General features: G+C 32.4%; 1 protein-coding gene across 5 annotated transcripts; it reads left to right on the top strand.

The window, feature by feature from the left end:
* The first annotated feature begins 559 nt into the window (after nt 1–559).
* Nucleotides 560–17,139, top strand: DRAM1_3 (DNA damage-regulated autophagy modulator protein 1). Of its 5 annotated transcripts, XM_051218464.1 has the most exons (10): nt 560–714; nt 1,894–2,009; nt 3,424–3,477; nt 5,655–5,722; nt 6,397–6,462; nt 11,342–11,487; nt 13,471–13,642; nt 14,744–14,826; nt 15,838–15,954; nt 16,720–17,139. In XM_051218464.1, exons 2-10 carry the CDS (start codon nt 1,927–1,929, stop codon nt 16,768–16,770), a joined length of 840 nt encoding a protein of 279 aa, XP_051073937.1. In that variant the 5' UTR covers nt 560–714; nt 1,894–1,926; the 3' UTR covers nt 16,771–17,139. The 5 variants fall into 5 exon arrangements, with proteins under 5 accessions (XP_051073937.1, XP_051073938.1, XP_051073939.1 ...); XM_051218465.1 differs by lacking the exon at nt 6,397–6,462 and having other exon boundaries at nt 560–580; XM_051218463.1 differs by lacking the exon at nt 6,397–6,462 and having other exon boundaries at nt 15,930–15,954.
* The last annotated feature ends 770 nt before the right edge of the window (nt 17,140–17,909 follow it).

Here is a 17,909-nt window from a genome sequence, read left to right as displayed (position 1 = left end):
GACTTAAACAGGTGCACACTTTGTGGAACCAATTATTGCATTCGTCACACTGCATTCCCTCCTCCACAGGGAACAAACAGTTTGGTTGTCCACATTTGTGAGTACTACCAACCATTTTAGTCAGATCAAGGTGTAACACACAATCTGATCACAGTATGAACACAAATGTCAGTCAACGAATAAAAGGTTACCACAAGACAAACTTAAGCAAGATTTCAAACCTTAACTAAAGTACTTTGATACAGACCAGAATGCTTTCGAATGTAATAAATACACGAAAGCCGAAAAAACTCAATAGAATAGCACTTTAACTGTAGTAGATTCAATTAAAGTGTGAATCGCAGTTTTGATACGTAAGTTACGATCAAAACAGTCAACTAATTCAACGAGAAACAATACCACTGTCCTTTTTAAATAGCGCGCCCACTATTTCAACAGCATGTTAAAGACTATATCAAACAGGAGGCCGCTAGGATTTACAGTGGCTAACCACCCTTCTGACATTTCTGAATTGAAAAAGAAGATGAAACTGACCTTTTAGCTCACGGTCTTGATATTTGAAGGTCAATATGCGCGAAAAGTAAGTAGTAACTTGCATTCGAAAATTTTTAGTTGAACTCAATTTCTACAATACTTTTAGTGTACACTATACGATTGTCCTAATTTCACACTCGCATTTTTACAAATCTTTGTTGATAATCTTCAATATTTAGTGTAAGTTCAGCCAGCGAATCGTTGGCTAGGATTCATTTGTTTTTATCACGTCTAGGGCAGTGTTATTTTCTTTAGAATGTGAAAAAAAACATTTAGGCTGTACGCAAATCGTGACATACTTCTATATCAACCGATTGTTCATTTTCAGGTCTATCACAGATATATATGTTATATAACAGTTGGTTTTATTGCACTTATTTTTTGTCTTTAGTTTGTGCATAAATACCTTCGTTATCATATGTCAATATCTTTTTGAGTACTTCAGTAAATTCTGGTTCGGTTTTTTTGGATATATTGCTGATAAAATATCTGATCTTAATTTCCTCTGGAAACTTGTGCTTTTTTCAATTTACCAATTCATTTCTTGAAGATTCGACTGCAAAATATTATTATGGAGATACTTTCTGTCTTTAATAATTGTTACGACGTAATCTAAGGCTTTCGTTATTTTTTATCAGCCTCTCTTCTGCAAATTGTTTATTTATTCATATCGTTTTTATGTTAGCCGTGAATATCAATCCGATACACACATACATTAGCAAAATTTGAAAATTGCATTTAACGTAGGTTATGGAACAGAACTCAGCAGATTCATGTATAATGTACTTTTGTGCATGCGAAGAGACCTGCACCTGGAGATATTAAAACCCCGTAAATTCACGTACATTTATTGTCTTCAGTCTTCAGTAATAAGGACAGGTCTGTCGATCTATATTAATCCTTACAGTTTGTAACGCTGTGGAGGTCCAATGTTGTTTTGAATATATCAACAGAAGGTGCTGATATTTTACTGGAATTATGGATAAAGCTCATACGGATGCTCAAAACAATCATCATTAAACACACAGATCACAGCCATTTTTTACAAATCGTAGAAGGACTGTAGATCTGATAGTGTTAGTTCGAACTTTCACACTTATGCGTTACATATGTCATTTGACGTTTCTGTTGCATGTGTACTGTTTATACAGGGACATAGTATGTTTCATGTCATAGAGTTGTTTAGGCTCAACCATTTCGAAATGGTTTATAAATAAACAAAAAATAGACCTATTAAGGCAAACTAACTAAGTTTTTCCCCGAAACAAATTTGAATAGCAAATGATAAAAATTGACAGACTATGGATACTGTTTTGTGCAAAAGTGACATTATAAAATATGGCATCCAATATATTCCAGGTTATATACAGCTAATACACAGAACTCAGCGATATGTTTGTTGCATGTCCTCATATTGGTCTGCAGTGGGTTGCGCTTTTATTGGCTTTGATCATGAGTTTTACAGTCCTAACAACGTAAGTTGATTCCCGTGTTTATTATTTCAGATGTAAAACATATACATATTTAAGTCTTTTACGTAACATGATTACTGTTGTGCTCTGTTGGAAACAACTTTGTGAACATTCTTCTGTTAGTTGATGGAAGGAATAAATTTCTAGTTAAAGTTCCAGAGTATTTAAAACTAATTGGCTTTTTTATTCCCATACATGACAAGTTCACCCAAAAAGAGTATATATTTCTAAATTCTCAAGTAACTTACAACTATCGGACGTATTATGTCTTACAAACTAAACGAGAATAGGAAGAGGTAGTTGGACAATCGATTGAGACCGTAATAGTTTGCAAAAACTAACTGAAATCTAGATAATTCTATTGCTTATTTGTTAACTTCTAATGCATGCATGATGAAGTCCAGTTTTATTTGAATTGTAAACGCAGAACAAAAGTTTATCTCTTAAACAAATGCAAAAGTAATTAAGTCCAAAATATATTTTTTGGCTGCTGACTTAATTAGACCCAGAGTTTTGAATGTTCTTCACGGCTTTGAAATATCTGTTAACGTAGTATATTTTGTAAATCATACAATTGTTACTGAGTCTCCACGTTGTCAGCAACATAATCAATCTTGTTGCTCGTGGTGTTTCCTAGCTCTAAAATTCATGTCATATTCAAATAGAGACTATCCGGTTTCTTTCCAGGCTTGGTTTCCAATCACTTTTCACGATTAAATTCCGTTTTTTTTCTAATTAAAAGTTTGTAACAATGAATAAAAGTAAACTTCAAAAACCTTCCAACCTCAACTTCTCTGATAAACATAACCCCTATGTAACGTTATTGAGATAGCATCAGAAAAATATGGAGGTTACCAGGTATTTGCAATATGTTTGGAATATCGCAAATATTTAACTTGAAGATGGTAGTAAGAAAAATATTTCCTGAAACTGAAAAATACCCCTTTGGCATTCTAAGAGCGGTCATAAATTGTGTGAATAAATATTTTAGGTAGATGAAGATCTACTAAAGTGTGATTTTTTTGGATTACTCCGTGAAGTAGTTCACACATTCAGTCGTGGATTCATCATACAGTTGAATATATATACTATCTTTTGCTTCTTACCTTAATAAGATAAAAATATGAGTTATCGATCCAAGTCTACACAGTTTTTGAGTCATTTCAGATGGATGTATTTGAACATCCCTATTTGTTAAACGGGTTTTTGGATGAGTACTAATAGAGCAATATGATATGAGTGTTAAATACAGTCCCGTAAGTTCACTGCTTGTTATTTAATAGCATAACTTGAAAATGTAATCTGTTAACTAAATCAATCTTTCGTAAAAAATTAGCATTTTATAAGTTATTTGCTTTTAGAACTAAACCCGATGATTTTATTATGTAATAAAATCTTTTTGTTTACTTCAATATAGATATCTTATTTCCATCCATAGAGGACATGTAAATGCAGAATTGCCATTTATCAGGCAAGTAAATACATATTGATTGTAATAATGCATTACTGCATTATATTTAATCTAGATTGTGTTAAATTAATAGCCATCTGAAACTCTTTAGTTAGCCCACTAACAATGTACAGTACTGTGAGAGGTTTATAACTTTCAAAAAATAGAAGACGTAAGCAGATTGCAGATATGCAAGGACGGAAATTTGTGTTTCCATGTAAAATTCGGTCGTAGGCAAATAAGAGATGGTTGAAACAAATCATTTGTAATGTTTGACGAGCTAGCAACAATAGTGATGTTTTTGACAGGGCTTTGAACTTTAATGAAGTTGTTAATAACTGATACACCTTTAAGGAATGTTTATTAAGTCTAAAATGATACCAAATTTAAAATCTGACTGACATTTTTCCTTCAATCAAGAAAATAATTTGGTTAATGAGTTGAAGTTTTTGACTAGTTAGTAGCTTCAAAGTAGACTGCTTCCAATTTTTTCATGATCAAAATAATTTACTAACCTCAGTAACTTATTGGGCACTGAAGTCTGGAGCATCATACACTATTATTGTGAGTTGCGTGGAAGCATTGAGGACATCCGGAGGAAATACTTGAGAAGTCAGCAGTAAGTGATTTGAAACCCTAGCTCACGACGTAAGATTTCATTCAAAATAACCTAAATACATTCATGATACAGGTTGATTAGACAGTCTTAAACTAATGAGTCACATAAAATGTAAAATTAGACTTTTTGAACTGAAGCCATTTTTCTTATCAGGAAATGCAATCGCGTTTGCGAGTAAACAAAAAGCTCACTGTGAGACGGAAAAATGAATGTTTTTCAGCAAAGAGATTTTTTGCGGAAATTTAATTTTCAGAGTTGTACAACCATTTGTATATAATGTTTTACAACTATGAAGTATGAAAAAGACGACAGATCGAACACAGAAAAACATATAATAGACTTGGAATAATGTGTTAATTATATCATAGGTTGAAAAGAGCTGGAGTATTTAATAGACATAAGGCAAATAAAGATAATTACAAAACGAATTGCGTTTCACAGTAAGATAAGCCTGGGACCTGAATTGTAGTCAATAAAAAGAAGTATAAATAAAAAGCAAGAGTCCCACTGCGTGATAAAGGGGGATGAAGATATGTAAAGAAGAACTATTGGTTGGTTCAATCTCAAAAGAAGTCAAACGAATTTCTTTTTTATTCCTAGTTCGGGCTTTTTATTTGTTTATCGAGAGCTCCTAGACCACAATAAGGCGGTAACTATTAAGTTTTACAGGCCTTTATTACTTTGTTAAATGCTGCTAAAATGAGTCCTGTTTTGATTTTAGAGCTAATATCTACTTCATGTTCTACTATAAGACTTTCAATTCAATTTATGTAGTCCATAATTACCCACCCAAAATAATATTCTTGAACGCTTTTAGGAAAAATAAACATCAAAATATCAGGATACATTGATTCATAAGAACAAGTAACTTAGCTAATAAACTCAAAAGCGGTCAGATACGAGAGATTTCCGAAAATATAAGTCGACCATAGGACATTGTTCTCATAGTCTCTGTAAAATATTTTCCTTCAAGGACATTCGAAATCCTATTCTCTAAGTTATTAGCATCTGTTTGGTCTTTGACGTGGGCATTTAAGTAAATCATCTTTTTTTAATCGAAGGTAGCCGATTATCTTGAAGGTTTGGACTTTATCTTTTTACTGATGAAGCTTGATGTAAGCCTATCTTCGACCTTTGTTTTCTAAGAAAGTGTGTTATTTCTTCCTTAACAAAGGGACATATCATCGGATGCGTATATTACTAATTGTAAAAATATCGATCTATTGGATAATACTGCGGTCATCATTATTCTTTAACCCAATGAATAACACACTGATATTTTTACCAATAGACCCTACGTCTAGCCCTTGGTATGAACATTAGATCTGTTTGACGTCTGAATTTCATCAGAAAGTTTATCTTATATATGTGATGCTACTTTATTTCATATACTTTTTCAGCTAAACGGCTTTATTTTTTATTTTAAATAAGAATATGATATTGGCTTAGCTTATGTGTAAACGAATTTAAGGATTATTACTTTCTTATGCCTCAATCGATAGTTTGATAGAAATCTATGGTTCTTCTTGTCTACGTTACCGTAAAACCCATTTTAAATATATTTTATACGCTTTTTCAGCTCTACAGGTGCTTATCCACCAGAAAGTTGTATATTTGGTGAGGGATTAAACTTAGCTGCTTTTATCAGTAAGTCTGAGTTTCATAATTCTATCAAAGAAAGTATATTCAGCAAAAGAAATTATCACGATTTTAATTATAGTTCAAGTAGATTTAAACAAGTTGAGAAAAAGTAATAAAAATAATGATTTATTTGGAAATGAAATCCAAACTAATGGTTAATTACTCTGTACTTTTTCTACTGTGCGACGGAAATTCTCAAGACAATTTTGTTTGAAACCTTTTCTGACTGTTAATATTGTATACTTTCACTCTGATTATTGTACGGTAAATAAGCCAGAAGACAAGTCATCTTTCACCATTTGTACTGTCCTTCATAAAAGTGGGAAAATTAACTTTGAAGTCTTGACCTAATCTATCGACATGCATAGATAAATTCTTTCTAGACTAGCTATTTGGTATTTGAATACCACATTGGAGGAATTTACTCAAGAATTAAAAAAGCTGTTAAATACAGCTTAGCGTTTGCGTACAATTTCAGTGCATTTGGCTATGAATCCTATTTATCTATACTGTTAATAGCCATCTATAATCATCTAAAAAGATGGAATCATTATTTAGTCTAAGTGATAACGTTATTAAAAGTAAACTATAAGATTATTAGACTTGGATTTATCGATTTTGTGAATCTATCCAGTTTGTTTAGTATTTTTAGTATTTTATATTTCCATATTTGTTTCAAGTAAAATCTCAACACCATTATTTATTGATTGGTGCTGTTATATGGGTTGAAGACAGCTTGTATCCAAGTAAGGTTTGATAAATTTTATTCTTTAATACCATCAATCGAAGAAAACTAACTAAAGGCTTTTTTAAAAATTGTTGTATTCCAGAATAATGGTTTCGCACATACTCATTGATTAATTATTTGCTCAAAGTAGTTTACATACATATTAAACAATGATAGAGTTCACATTATAAAGTGAATAACTTCCGTCTGTTCGAATAGATTTAATGGCTAGTTTTTAAAATATATTGTCAACCAATCTGATTTTTAATGTTTCAGCTAAATGAATACATTTTAATGAAACTGGAGTAATATGATCGTTCGACTTTTCAGCTAGAAAGAAGCTCGTTCGACTTAAACCGCAAATTATTTACATGCTCAAAATAAGAAAGCCAACTGATAGTTCTACGCATTGTTGCTACAAATGACAATTTTATTAGAATACCCTCTCTTGATGAATAAAGTCACCCACGGTTGTTTAACGAAATATGACTTTTAGTTTTTTATAATGCGATAATTTATCAAATTCTGGGTTTTTAAAATAACGGATTAAATTACAGACTTTAAAGTTGATATGCATTCTAAATTGTGTAGAAATTACGTAAGGTGAGACTATAATTTATGGCCGACCTTTGGGCGAAGTTAAAATGGCCTTGAAAATGTCCACTCACTTGCTAGGGCCAAATGAGAGTTATAAACCTGTGTGAAGAATGATGACTATGATTTACAGTTGATGGTGAGGGTTAGCAATTAGATTTAAAGTTTTCACTGACTGACATCAGCTAAATTCCCAAAACGCCCTTTAACCAAACGGATGAATAAATTTCGTGCCCAAACCCAAGATCTGTTATCCTAAACCCGCACATAGATATTTATATAAAGCGAAAAGAACAAGATTTGCAAAATAACATAGATTCACTAGATTTCAAGGCTTCTCATCAGCTACAGACGTTCCAATTTACATCGGTAATATTGTTGCAAAAATCTTTATACACTGTAATCAATGAAGTTTAGTTCAACACGACATACGAAATAAGAAAAGGAAGCAGTATATTAGATCAGGGAGTTAAGGCTGATTGGTATCTATATTTAGATTGATATCATGAATAGATCGATATTAGATCACCAATTAAAACCTGGTAGCACTAGACGGTCGTTTCGTCCTATTTTGGAACTCCTCAACAGTGCTCATCTACAATCCTGCACGCTGTACTCGAATCCAGGACCTTCGGTCTCGCGCGCAAACGCCCAACTTCTAGACCACTGAGTAGGCATCCAACGGTCTTAATGCGCACTTCTGAGGAATCCGATACTAGGACGAAACGGCTGTCTAGTGCTCTCAGGTTTCTAATAATGATCTAACATCGATCCATTCGTGATATCAACCTAAACTCAACAATCTCCACAACTCTATACTGATAGTATTTATATGTTGAAGATGAAGTCATGTGAAGATCAGGTTGAAGTTATGAATCATAATAGTAGACAATGACTAGAAACAAATAATTGAACAAAATAACGTGAATTCATTTTATCTTGTATGGCTTTCATCACCTACTTATAATTTATGATATTAAAAAAATCAAAATCACTGTAAAGTTTGCATGCTTATAACAGTAAAAATAGATATGTATCATCATAGTGGAGTAATAAGGGTGAAGATATATAAAGTGTTACAAAGACGTATGATATGTGAGATGGGATTCTAGATTATCAGACATATTAGTAAGAAATTATAGCGATAAAATAATTACTTGATTATATAATGTAGTTGAACATAAATCAAAAGCATTTAAGATACCATATGTTGGGATCAGTTAGCTAAAAATAAAATTATGAATTTAATGGTAGTGATGCAACTAAAATAAGAGGGAAAAACAGGTGCAAGAGTGATGTAATGAACTGATAATGAAATCGTCATGATAAGGGAAGATTTGCAACTACTTCCTTTTGGATACATAAATCTGGCTTGAGTCGTTTGATGGCTATCGCTCCGAGAAGTTTAACAAAAGTGGAATTTGGCTGTCGATTGATAATGCTGAAAGATTTCAGTCTGTCAACTTGATACCTTGTGTCACAGAAATATTTGGCAATAGTAATGTTAAAAGCCTTAAGTTCAGTTGGCACATTTTAGGATGTGTTCTTGGAATCGGACATGGGCCGTTTTTGCTGTTCTACAAATGTGAATGTTTCAACAAGTGCATGTAAATTCGCATACGCAGTGGGCAGTAACATGAAAGGTGTAACTGTCGATCTTCGATTGGAGTAAAGAACATATTGTTTCATACAGGATAAGTTTTAGTCAATGTCGTTTTTAATCTACTGCTTGTCGTCATTAAAACGCCGTCACTTTTGGACTCAAGTTGAATGAATATAGGTTTCTTTTCTTCTGCAGTTTCTTGGAGTGTTTTGTCTTTACTTTTCCTATATTGCTCAATAAATTCCTTTGGATGCCCACTGCCTCTTAGGATTTCTTCAACGTTCAATAATTTTGCTTTCAGTGTATTGAAAGTACATGTCCGTTCCTTTCTGTGGAAGTGTTTTGATAAGTGCCGTTTTGTAACTTATCGAACAAAAGCTGTTAAACTTCATATAAATATCATCCCATGTATCTTTTCGATAAGCTGAATGTTGAACTGTACCATCCTATCTCTGTTGTACTGTAATGTTGAAAAAGTGGAACTCATTATCCTTTTCGTATTCCATGGTAAACTGAATATTTGTATCACCATCGCGAAAGACGTTAACCAGGTGTTTTGTCTGCTGTTGATCGTTACATACAATAAAAGTATCGTCAACATACCCTGCGTAACATATCATTTCATTAATCGCTCCTTTAAGCTTGGTCTTTTCAAAGTTAGCCGTGAGTAAATCTGCTAGGACAGAACTAGGTGGACTTCCCATTTCTACACTATTTTGATGGCGTATGGTGTCATCAAATTGAAACTGTACATCTTTCGTGTACATACTTAGCAGTCGTTCGAGTTCTGGCACTGGTAGAGATAGGAGGTTAGATTGCTCAAAAATTATGTCTATGGTTATCTGAAGTGTTATTTTGGTAAGAAGAGATGTCATATCAAAAGAAACCATAGACTTACTAGCAATATTTATGTGGTTGAGACTGTCAGCAAATCGAAAAGAGGCTAAGTGGTGACGATCGGATTCTAAGTTTTCCTCTAGCCGGTGTGCAACTTTGTGATGAGGTGAATTTACCGTTGACAAAATAAGCTTAAGCGAGATGCCCTATTTATGAATCTTCGGCAGGCTATACATATGCGGTGAAGGCTATTAATATTTTTCCTCTACAATAACTCCCTGAGTACGCTCATGATTTGTCTTTCTGTTGAGCCAGTTAAGTCTCTGTTGCATTTATCTGATCAATATTTTGTTCTTTCTGTCTTCAAGATAGTAAAGGGAACTAAGTGCATGAGACTAGAAAATATTGTAAATAAATGAGTGATAGTCAAAGCACCTATCTGACACAAAATTCAAGTTGATACCACAGGTGTGTGTAATTGTAATTTGTTTTATTTTAAGTTATTAAGTACACAAAAGTAAGAATGTAATTGGCAAACGTTCATGACGACGAAAAGGTTACCGCACACTCGCTCTGTGTACAGAGGTCAAGTTGAAAGCGCTTGAATTTATAGCCTCTGAAAAGCGGAATAGAAGTGATGTTTACTATTTGTTAATTATTACAGATTTTTGTTGCATCCGTATTGTGAGCACTATCGATCAAATGTCTGGTGATCGCACATATGAATACCTTAATCCCTTTCAAGCACAGCTTTGAGCGAATACGTTTGGGAAACCTTGTCAATCCCCTATTTCAGCCCTTCTATGTTTTTACTTTCACAAATACATGTGGATTCGTAAACACATTTAGAGATTATCTTAGAGGGGTATTAATCCACTTTTGATTCGTTTAAGAAACGTTTAGTGTTTAGTGCTAAAGTAGTTAGGCTACAGGAAACATTCTTTTCAGAACTGCTTTAAGCCTTTCGTCTATCCTTCATGAAATCTCCTCACCTTTCAATCCTAGGCGAGTGAAAACCGGCTTTATGTTAATATTAGTATAGGATTGTGGAGATTGTTGAGTTTTTAATTGAGATCATGAACTGATCAATGCTAGGCCACCATTGAAAACCAGGAAGCACTCGACGGCCGTTTCGTCCTATTATTCATTGATAGAAAATTTAATTTTATTCATTTGTTATACAATAAACTAGTGTTGTTTCTATTTCAGTACAACGAAATTTATAGACGTTTCATGCTAACGTTATTATTGTTGTTTTGAATCATAAACTAATTAGTTGATTTGATTGATGTGAACTGTTAGAATGCTATGTTTAATTGGAAACCTCAGTTTATAAGTAGTAATGTAGTATATGCATTTTTATGCATGATTCTTGCATATGTATGTTCGCATAGTAAATGTGTGCACCACAGATTTTTTAGAATAATTTTTTTCTACCTTTTGGTTTAACGAATTAGTAATTCTTCTGCTTATTTACAAACCTTTTCTTATGGTAAAAATCCAATGACAATATCGATCCTCACTTAATGTATAAATACTTGCTAAAACATTAATTTTCATCACATGATGAATGACGTGTTCTATAAAGTAAAATTATGAGACCAACTCACAAGTCACAATGACAACACGTAAAACAAAACTTTGGAACTCAGCTAAATTACAATAAAGTCAATTTTCTCTTATTTTGGTTGAAATCGTTCTGTCTTACCTTATAAATAAACATTCACATATTAAATATCATTTGCAAATCTTAAAAAAGATACAAAATATTCGGTATTCTTATTAAACCACTTAAAAACAAGTTCTTTTTAGCTTGATATAGTTAGTGAAATTTTTATCCGTTGTGATTTTTTCACTACTATAGGTTTGATATGCTCCTTTTTCTGGTATTTAATCGCATTGGAGAGAACAAAATTTATGGGCATACATCAACCAAAATGTGTTCTTAACTTTATGCTTTTATTGTCTCTAGTTGCTTCAATTGGTTTAACATTGGTTGGGAATTTCCAAGTAAGTTTACATAAATGAATCTATTTGAAATGCATGTATCTGTAATAAATGTAAAGAGCTGCCCATACATATAATCGGATTATAATTTCGATGAATGGGTACAGTTTGTTTATCAAACTTTTTTGAACAAACGTTCAAGTATAGGAAAAATTTCTGAATCCAAATCTCGTTGTGAAATTCGTTAGCTTATTAACTCGTAGTCTGAAGTGGAAAGTAGTATTTAACTTTCAGATAATCAGTGGTATAATTTCTATCAAATCCATCTTGAAGTATATACACATTTCCATATTTGACTTTTTGTACTCATGAAACAGATTGTGCTGTTCTGTCAACAAAAACAGTCTACATCCATCGGTTTTTATCATTATACTAAATTCTGTTAAGCCTTTGGACAACTGAAATATCAAATTTGTTAACCTAAAAGTCTTTTTGTAACTTTCTTTATCGTTTGTATAACATAATTTGAAAGAAAACACCTATAATCATTATCTGAAGTGACTAATTTATAACTGTACAACCATGGAAAATAAAATGAACATCAACAACTTCTAAAGAAAAACCGCAAATCACTGGGCGTGTAAAATCGAACAACGAAACGTAAATCGCATATCATTATTGAAGATATTAATCAGTGTTTTTTTACAATTTGCATCTCCAGATGTCCTTAGGTAGATAACTACCGAAAACGACGTCAATCAGCAGCAGGGTGCATCCAACTCTCGACTGGGAATCAAACCCAGGACCTGCAGTTTTTTAGAGGTTTAGTGAACAAAGCCCCGTGAAACAAATAACTTTTTTCTTTTGTTTGTAACGATAATGTTCTTACATTTTTATATGCTAATGATAAGATAAATTACGCATTCAAGATTATTATTTTAATAATCTGTTAAATGCACTTCATTTAATGATGATCAGAGTTGTGGTGGTCATTATCTGATCTGTGATATTTTTATAATGGCTTATGCTCTGCTAGTTATCAGGTGACAAAGTCGACAATCTGAATATCGACTTATATAACCTTGTTCTTGTGTTAAAATTATTGTGGTGAATAAGTACACCAGTGGGGACAATCGAATGTATTTGAACACAAAATTGCAGAACGTCTTAGTAAAATCTGAGAACCATACAGTAAATGCTTCATTTGCAAATTGTTTATTAATTGTCTCAGACTTCATTGTTCCTGCATTTCTAAATCAATTGTTTTCTGTTCCCGTCTTTTCCTCCTCAACCTTCTACTGCCAGATATTCTATCCCTGACTAGCGTTATACACTACTTATGTCGACATCGGTAGCACACACCACACAATAACACGTTAAGCAGCATTAGAAGCCTTGCGTCAACTCTTAATCTTTATTGGTGTTTCTTGCCTAGCCCTGCCCATTGAGCTGAGAATTTAGTCTCAGTTTCTACTGTATGAATCGCGTATTTCAGACGTACGTGGTTTATATACTAGTAGACCAGACCGCACCACACCATGAAATAAAAAATAAAAATTATGCCAAATCATCCCCAAAGTGACTGTGAGTGTAAGAGACTGTAACTAATAAATTGGGAATAAGTTAAGAATGGTAAATCGTATAACAGTATCCAATAGGTCAAATGAAAGCTCATGATAAAAGGATATATATAATTCAGTTACCTAATAATTACCCAATAAAAATATGTGTAATAATAGCCTTGGTCGGGATTTATGCATCCTGTGTGGATTGTCTCTGTATATCATTATGACACAGATGTATGTAGAATAAGTACACTTTAGGTAGAAGTAGAATCCAGAACACGCGGAATCATCGACATCGTTAAAAATTCGGTTCAAATTCATTTTCCTTGTGCAAGTGAGTGGCTTTTGGGACTTGGCAGGTTATTGGATAACACGTTGGCGTTTGAAGCAAGAAAATTTCATCTGTCATAAATATTCACCTTACATTCTTATTATATGTTCATATTTATTCATATTATTTTGATTTTTTTTATATTTTTAGCAAGTTAACGTTGAATTAATACATGATATTGGTGCTGGGATGTCTTTTTTCGGAACCACTATTTATATCATTTTGTGTGCCTTAGTTAGCAAGCGATACCTTGGGACACATTGGTGTATATGGGCTTTTAGACTTCTCTTAGGAATTATGGCAGGAATAACATCAAGTTTTTGTAAGTCACAAAAAACACAGAGAATACTAGTAAAATTTTTTCGTATAGAAAGTAAAACTATCAATTCTCGACATAAAAGTAGTTTTTAAGTCTCTCTGGTTATATTACCAAAATATATTCATTTGGATACAAGATGCTCTTTTTCCGTGACTACAAACATATTCGTATATGGTTACTTACGATCAATGACCTTTGACTAGACATCTCTTTACAGTACTTGTCGCCTTCATTTTTACATCTAGTGGTTACCAATTTTATTATTCAGTTGTCTTATTAATGTCTGCTCCACTGAATGCGACCCTACTGTTGTACCGGAGAATAAATCACTGCCTAATCGATCGATATATTTGACGCAATGTTGAAAGTCGATGACTTTTTACTATTGTGATGATACGCGTCCTGCAGTGATTTAGAGTCCTATAAAATAATGTTTCTCTTCAGAACGTATTTTGTTAGATAAACACTTATATTTGTATAAAAAGGTGAAACGAAATATGTATGTGATAATGATACTGTAGAAATAATATGATTATAAGTAATTTGATAGTTGACAACTTTGATCCTAGAATCTCAGACATAGCTTCGAAAAACATCATGGCTGAATAATAATGCTTTACTCGAAACTATCGAAAGTGGTATAGCGTGAATTTGGATTATAGTTATACAGACGTTCACAAGGTAGTTAAGGTTCGTGAAAGGAAAGCTGAGTGTACTAAAAAGTCATTTAGTTTACTTAATCACAGTACTAGTGAACTTTTGATGGTATTAAGTCGGTTACAATTTTGAATTTCAGAAAATTAAGTTTTCTTATGAAATGAGAGATGCCTTGGACGGAAATACCCTGAAAATCTATTGCATCCTACATTTAATCTCCTTAAAATTCCTCATCAACGACCGTACAAAGATTTTAACCTAGAAGCTTCAAATCTCACGGCAAGTACGGTATTATCGAGCAATGGAGTCGTAATTTAATTGTCTTTATTTTCACTTCAGTCAATAAGTTAAATAGCACGATTTTCCTTCGTCACCCACTAGTAAATTATTTCATTTACTTTGTTGCGCTGATAAATTACTCGACTACTTTGAAATTTTTGGTTTTAGTTTCGATATGTCATACAGTTTCCAGGATAAATTTCAACGGTACACAAGAAGAATCTTTGACTTATCGGCATCCTGGTCAAGGTGTAAGTGTATTTCTTCAGTTTTGTGATGCGGCACAATACTCTATATTCATATGTTTAAATTTCTTGGAGATATTTGCAAAGTATAATGATCATGAGTTAGGGAGAACCATAAGTGTTTGTTTTCTTGACTAATGGTAGACTTCCTTCTTCGCAGTGAAACTTATTGATCTGTTTGTGATATCCTTCTACACCTTAACGGTTGTAGATTTTAACATTAAATTCTATATAACAATGATTGTTCAATGCCTCTTCGTGGTGAATGAATCTCTCATTAACTTCAGTTCAGAATGAAAATCATCCTTTAAATGTATGTCACTACCTGCAAAGGTAATTCGTTTAACAACTGTTCAGTAAATATTTAAGCTTTGTTCATCCATATCACTATTCAGCAATGTGTTAATTATCAATAATACGTGTTAATGGCAGGAATTTGAAATTGTTTGTTCCCGACTTATCGATCATTTTGATTCAGTTCTTATCACACTTTAAACTTAATCCAAGTGAAGCAAGATCTATTATATTAACATACACATCCTATTTCTGGCTGAATTTTCAAAGTTTCTGCAAGAAATCATGGCACTGTCATGAGATGAATAAAGTCACCTTAAGACCCATTAGCTTGTCTATATTAGGTTGTGATGAATAAAATGTAATATTAGTTTATGATTGTATGTTTAATTACCTAGCTCTAATAGTGCTTAAATTTCTAAGTTTTACTTAAATATTTATATAGTATCTCGATGTTTGTAAAACATGTCGTTTCTTATCGAAACGTCGTGATTAATTTCTGTTATTTACTTTAAGGAACTTAGTTACGATTTGTTTGTTTGATAATTCATGTATGGTTTACTTCATATGAACAAAATATCTTAGAATCTGGTGGTTGCTTTTCTATCTAAATATTTAATCTGGAATATGACAAGGTTCAAATAACCAGATAATTATATGTAAATGTAGAACTCAAATATTACATGAGAATAACGATTGATGCCTAAATGGTTTTACTTTCAGGGATTTTCATTTTATCTATGCAGTACAAGTTTTGAGTGGGCTGCAGGATTTATCATTATTATGTTTTTTATCACATGGGCTTACGAATTCAGATCATATGCTTTACAATTACCACAGGTAAATGTTGATGTTATTAAAATCCTATTCTTTATCACTGTTCTCTTAATATAGTGCCAAAAAATGCATGTAAAACGAACTCTGACTTATAGTTGTTATTTTCAACACCTAAATCTAACAAATAGTCTTTAGGTTTCTAGAATATAGTCGACCATGCCAATGAGATTAGGTTCATTTTACTGTTGTGTATGTGAGTAATCCACATGAACATTTATTCCCTCAACAATTTTAAAAACCGTAAACTTTTGTTTGATTTTAGTTGTATTGCCGTAAAACGATATCACTAAAAACTAAGTTCGTCAGAACGAATGGTTTCTGAGTTATGAATAAGTTATCCTATTGTTTCCTTAAAATATAAATGAAGGTCTTCACTTGTTTTATGATTCATCCACATGTCTTTCAAGACACGTTATATGACTTGCAAATGAATAACAATATAAGCAGATTAACGAACTACTTAACTAAATAAAAATGATTTATGTGATCAAGTTCACGGCCAAACAAAAACTTACATCCTTTTCTCGATCTCAGCTTGCCATGTTTCAAAAAAATTGATATGAAAATTCTTACCAGACATTACAGTTATCTAGTTTAAATATATGTAAATGTATTTGAGATGCTACTGTTAAAAAAGTTTGATAGATGGACATATTTTGTGAAATACTTTTCATCATATAAGCTCAGTTGTTGAGTGTATCAAAATGATATCAAATTATTTAACAAATCTTATCTGTAAATCTGTTGTTTATGTTTGTCTTTTTTCAGATTGTTAGAAAACACCCATCTGAATCTGATATCTACAGCCTCAAAAGTTGAAGACAGATACTGGTCACTTTAGAAGCTTTCTCCCTCAACTTCAAATAATTGAAATTTTTAACCCATATGTTATCACTATCTAAATTCATAATTACTTTAATATGATATTACTGACCATTCACGAGTAAAATCACACTTTACGTCATTATGAAGAAAGTAATTGAGTTTAATTAGTGTACCTAGTTTTGCGTTCTCTGAGTAATGATTTCTTAGATTTTTACCAAATAATTTATTCACCGTAACGTTATGACTACAACCGACAACTTAGATGATGAGATTCACGGTAAGGATCTAAAAATCGATTTTTATTATTCAACACATAGTGTTCACATACTTGAAAAGTTAGATTATTATTTAATTTTAGATGAATATTGCTTCGTCTTTGTACTACACAACGAAAATTCGGCACGGTAACTTTTGCCAATGTACATATACGCTGGGATCTATGTTCTTTATTTTTCTATTTTACCTTTGATAAGTTCATATAATGGTTTACAAATATGGTACGACTGTAACCAAGGCTACATACTTCACTATAATAGCGGATAAAACTTTTACGATATAGGACCACATGGAAATGATTGGTAAGAAAACTGGAATCCCATCAATTTTCGTTACATTCAGGCAAAAATTATTGATTATTTTGATATTCACGGACAATACCAACATCTACCATTCGTGGAAAACTATCTTCACCTTAGATTGCTGGTTACTCAATTAAATGAGAGCGTAGACAGTAGTGAATATTTAAAAATGGAAATGTCTAAGTACTGAGGGGATAAAGCTTTATTTTGATGGAGTTTCGCTTTCTGAGCTTAGTGGTTTAATCTTAAAACTTTCATCGTCCTTCGAAACAATATCACCAACACAAACTTTAAATCAAAGTTACTTATCCGAATTTCGCCACAAATGACTTGGATCCTATTCTTTCCGCCTTGATTTTATTAAGGCAATAAAAGTCTCACAAATACACCATCTCGCTCAGAAAAAGAAACCACTAAAAATGGGTTTTTGCAGAGGAACTTTCAGTACTTAGACAACTTCATATCTGAAAACACAAAAGTCATCCACTTGGGCTGTATATCACTGTCATTTAACTTGTGTAAATAAACTACTTCAAAATACTGACTGTACTATAA

This window comes from Schistosoma haematobium, chromosome 1 (genome assembly GCF_000699445.3).
Source record: "Schistosoma haematobium chromosome 1, whole genome shotgun sequence".
Lineage (NCBI taxonomy): Eukaryota > Metazoa > Platyhelminthes > Trematoda > Strigeidida > Schistosomatidae > Schistosoma > Schistosoma haematobium.
Note: the sequence above shows the minus strand (reverse complement) of the source record. Positions and strands in the feature narration are given on the sequence as shown.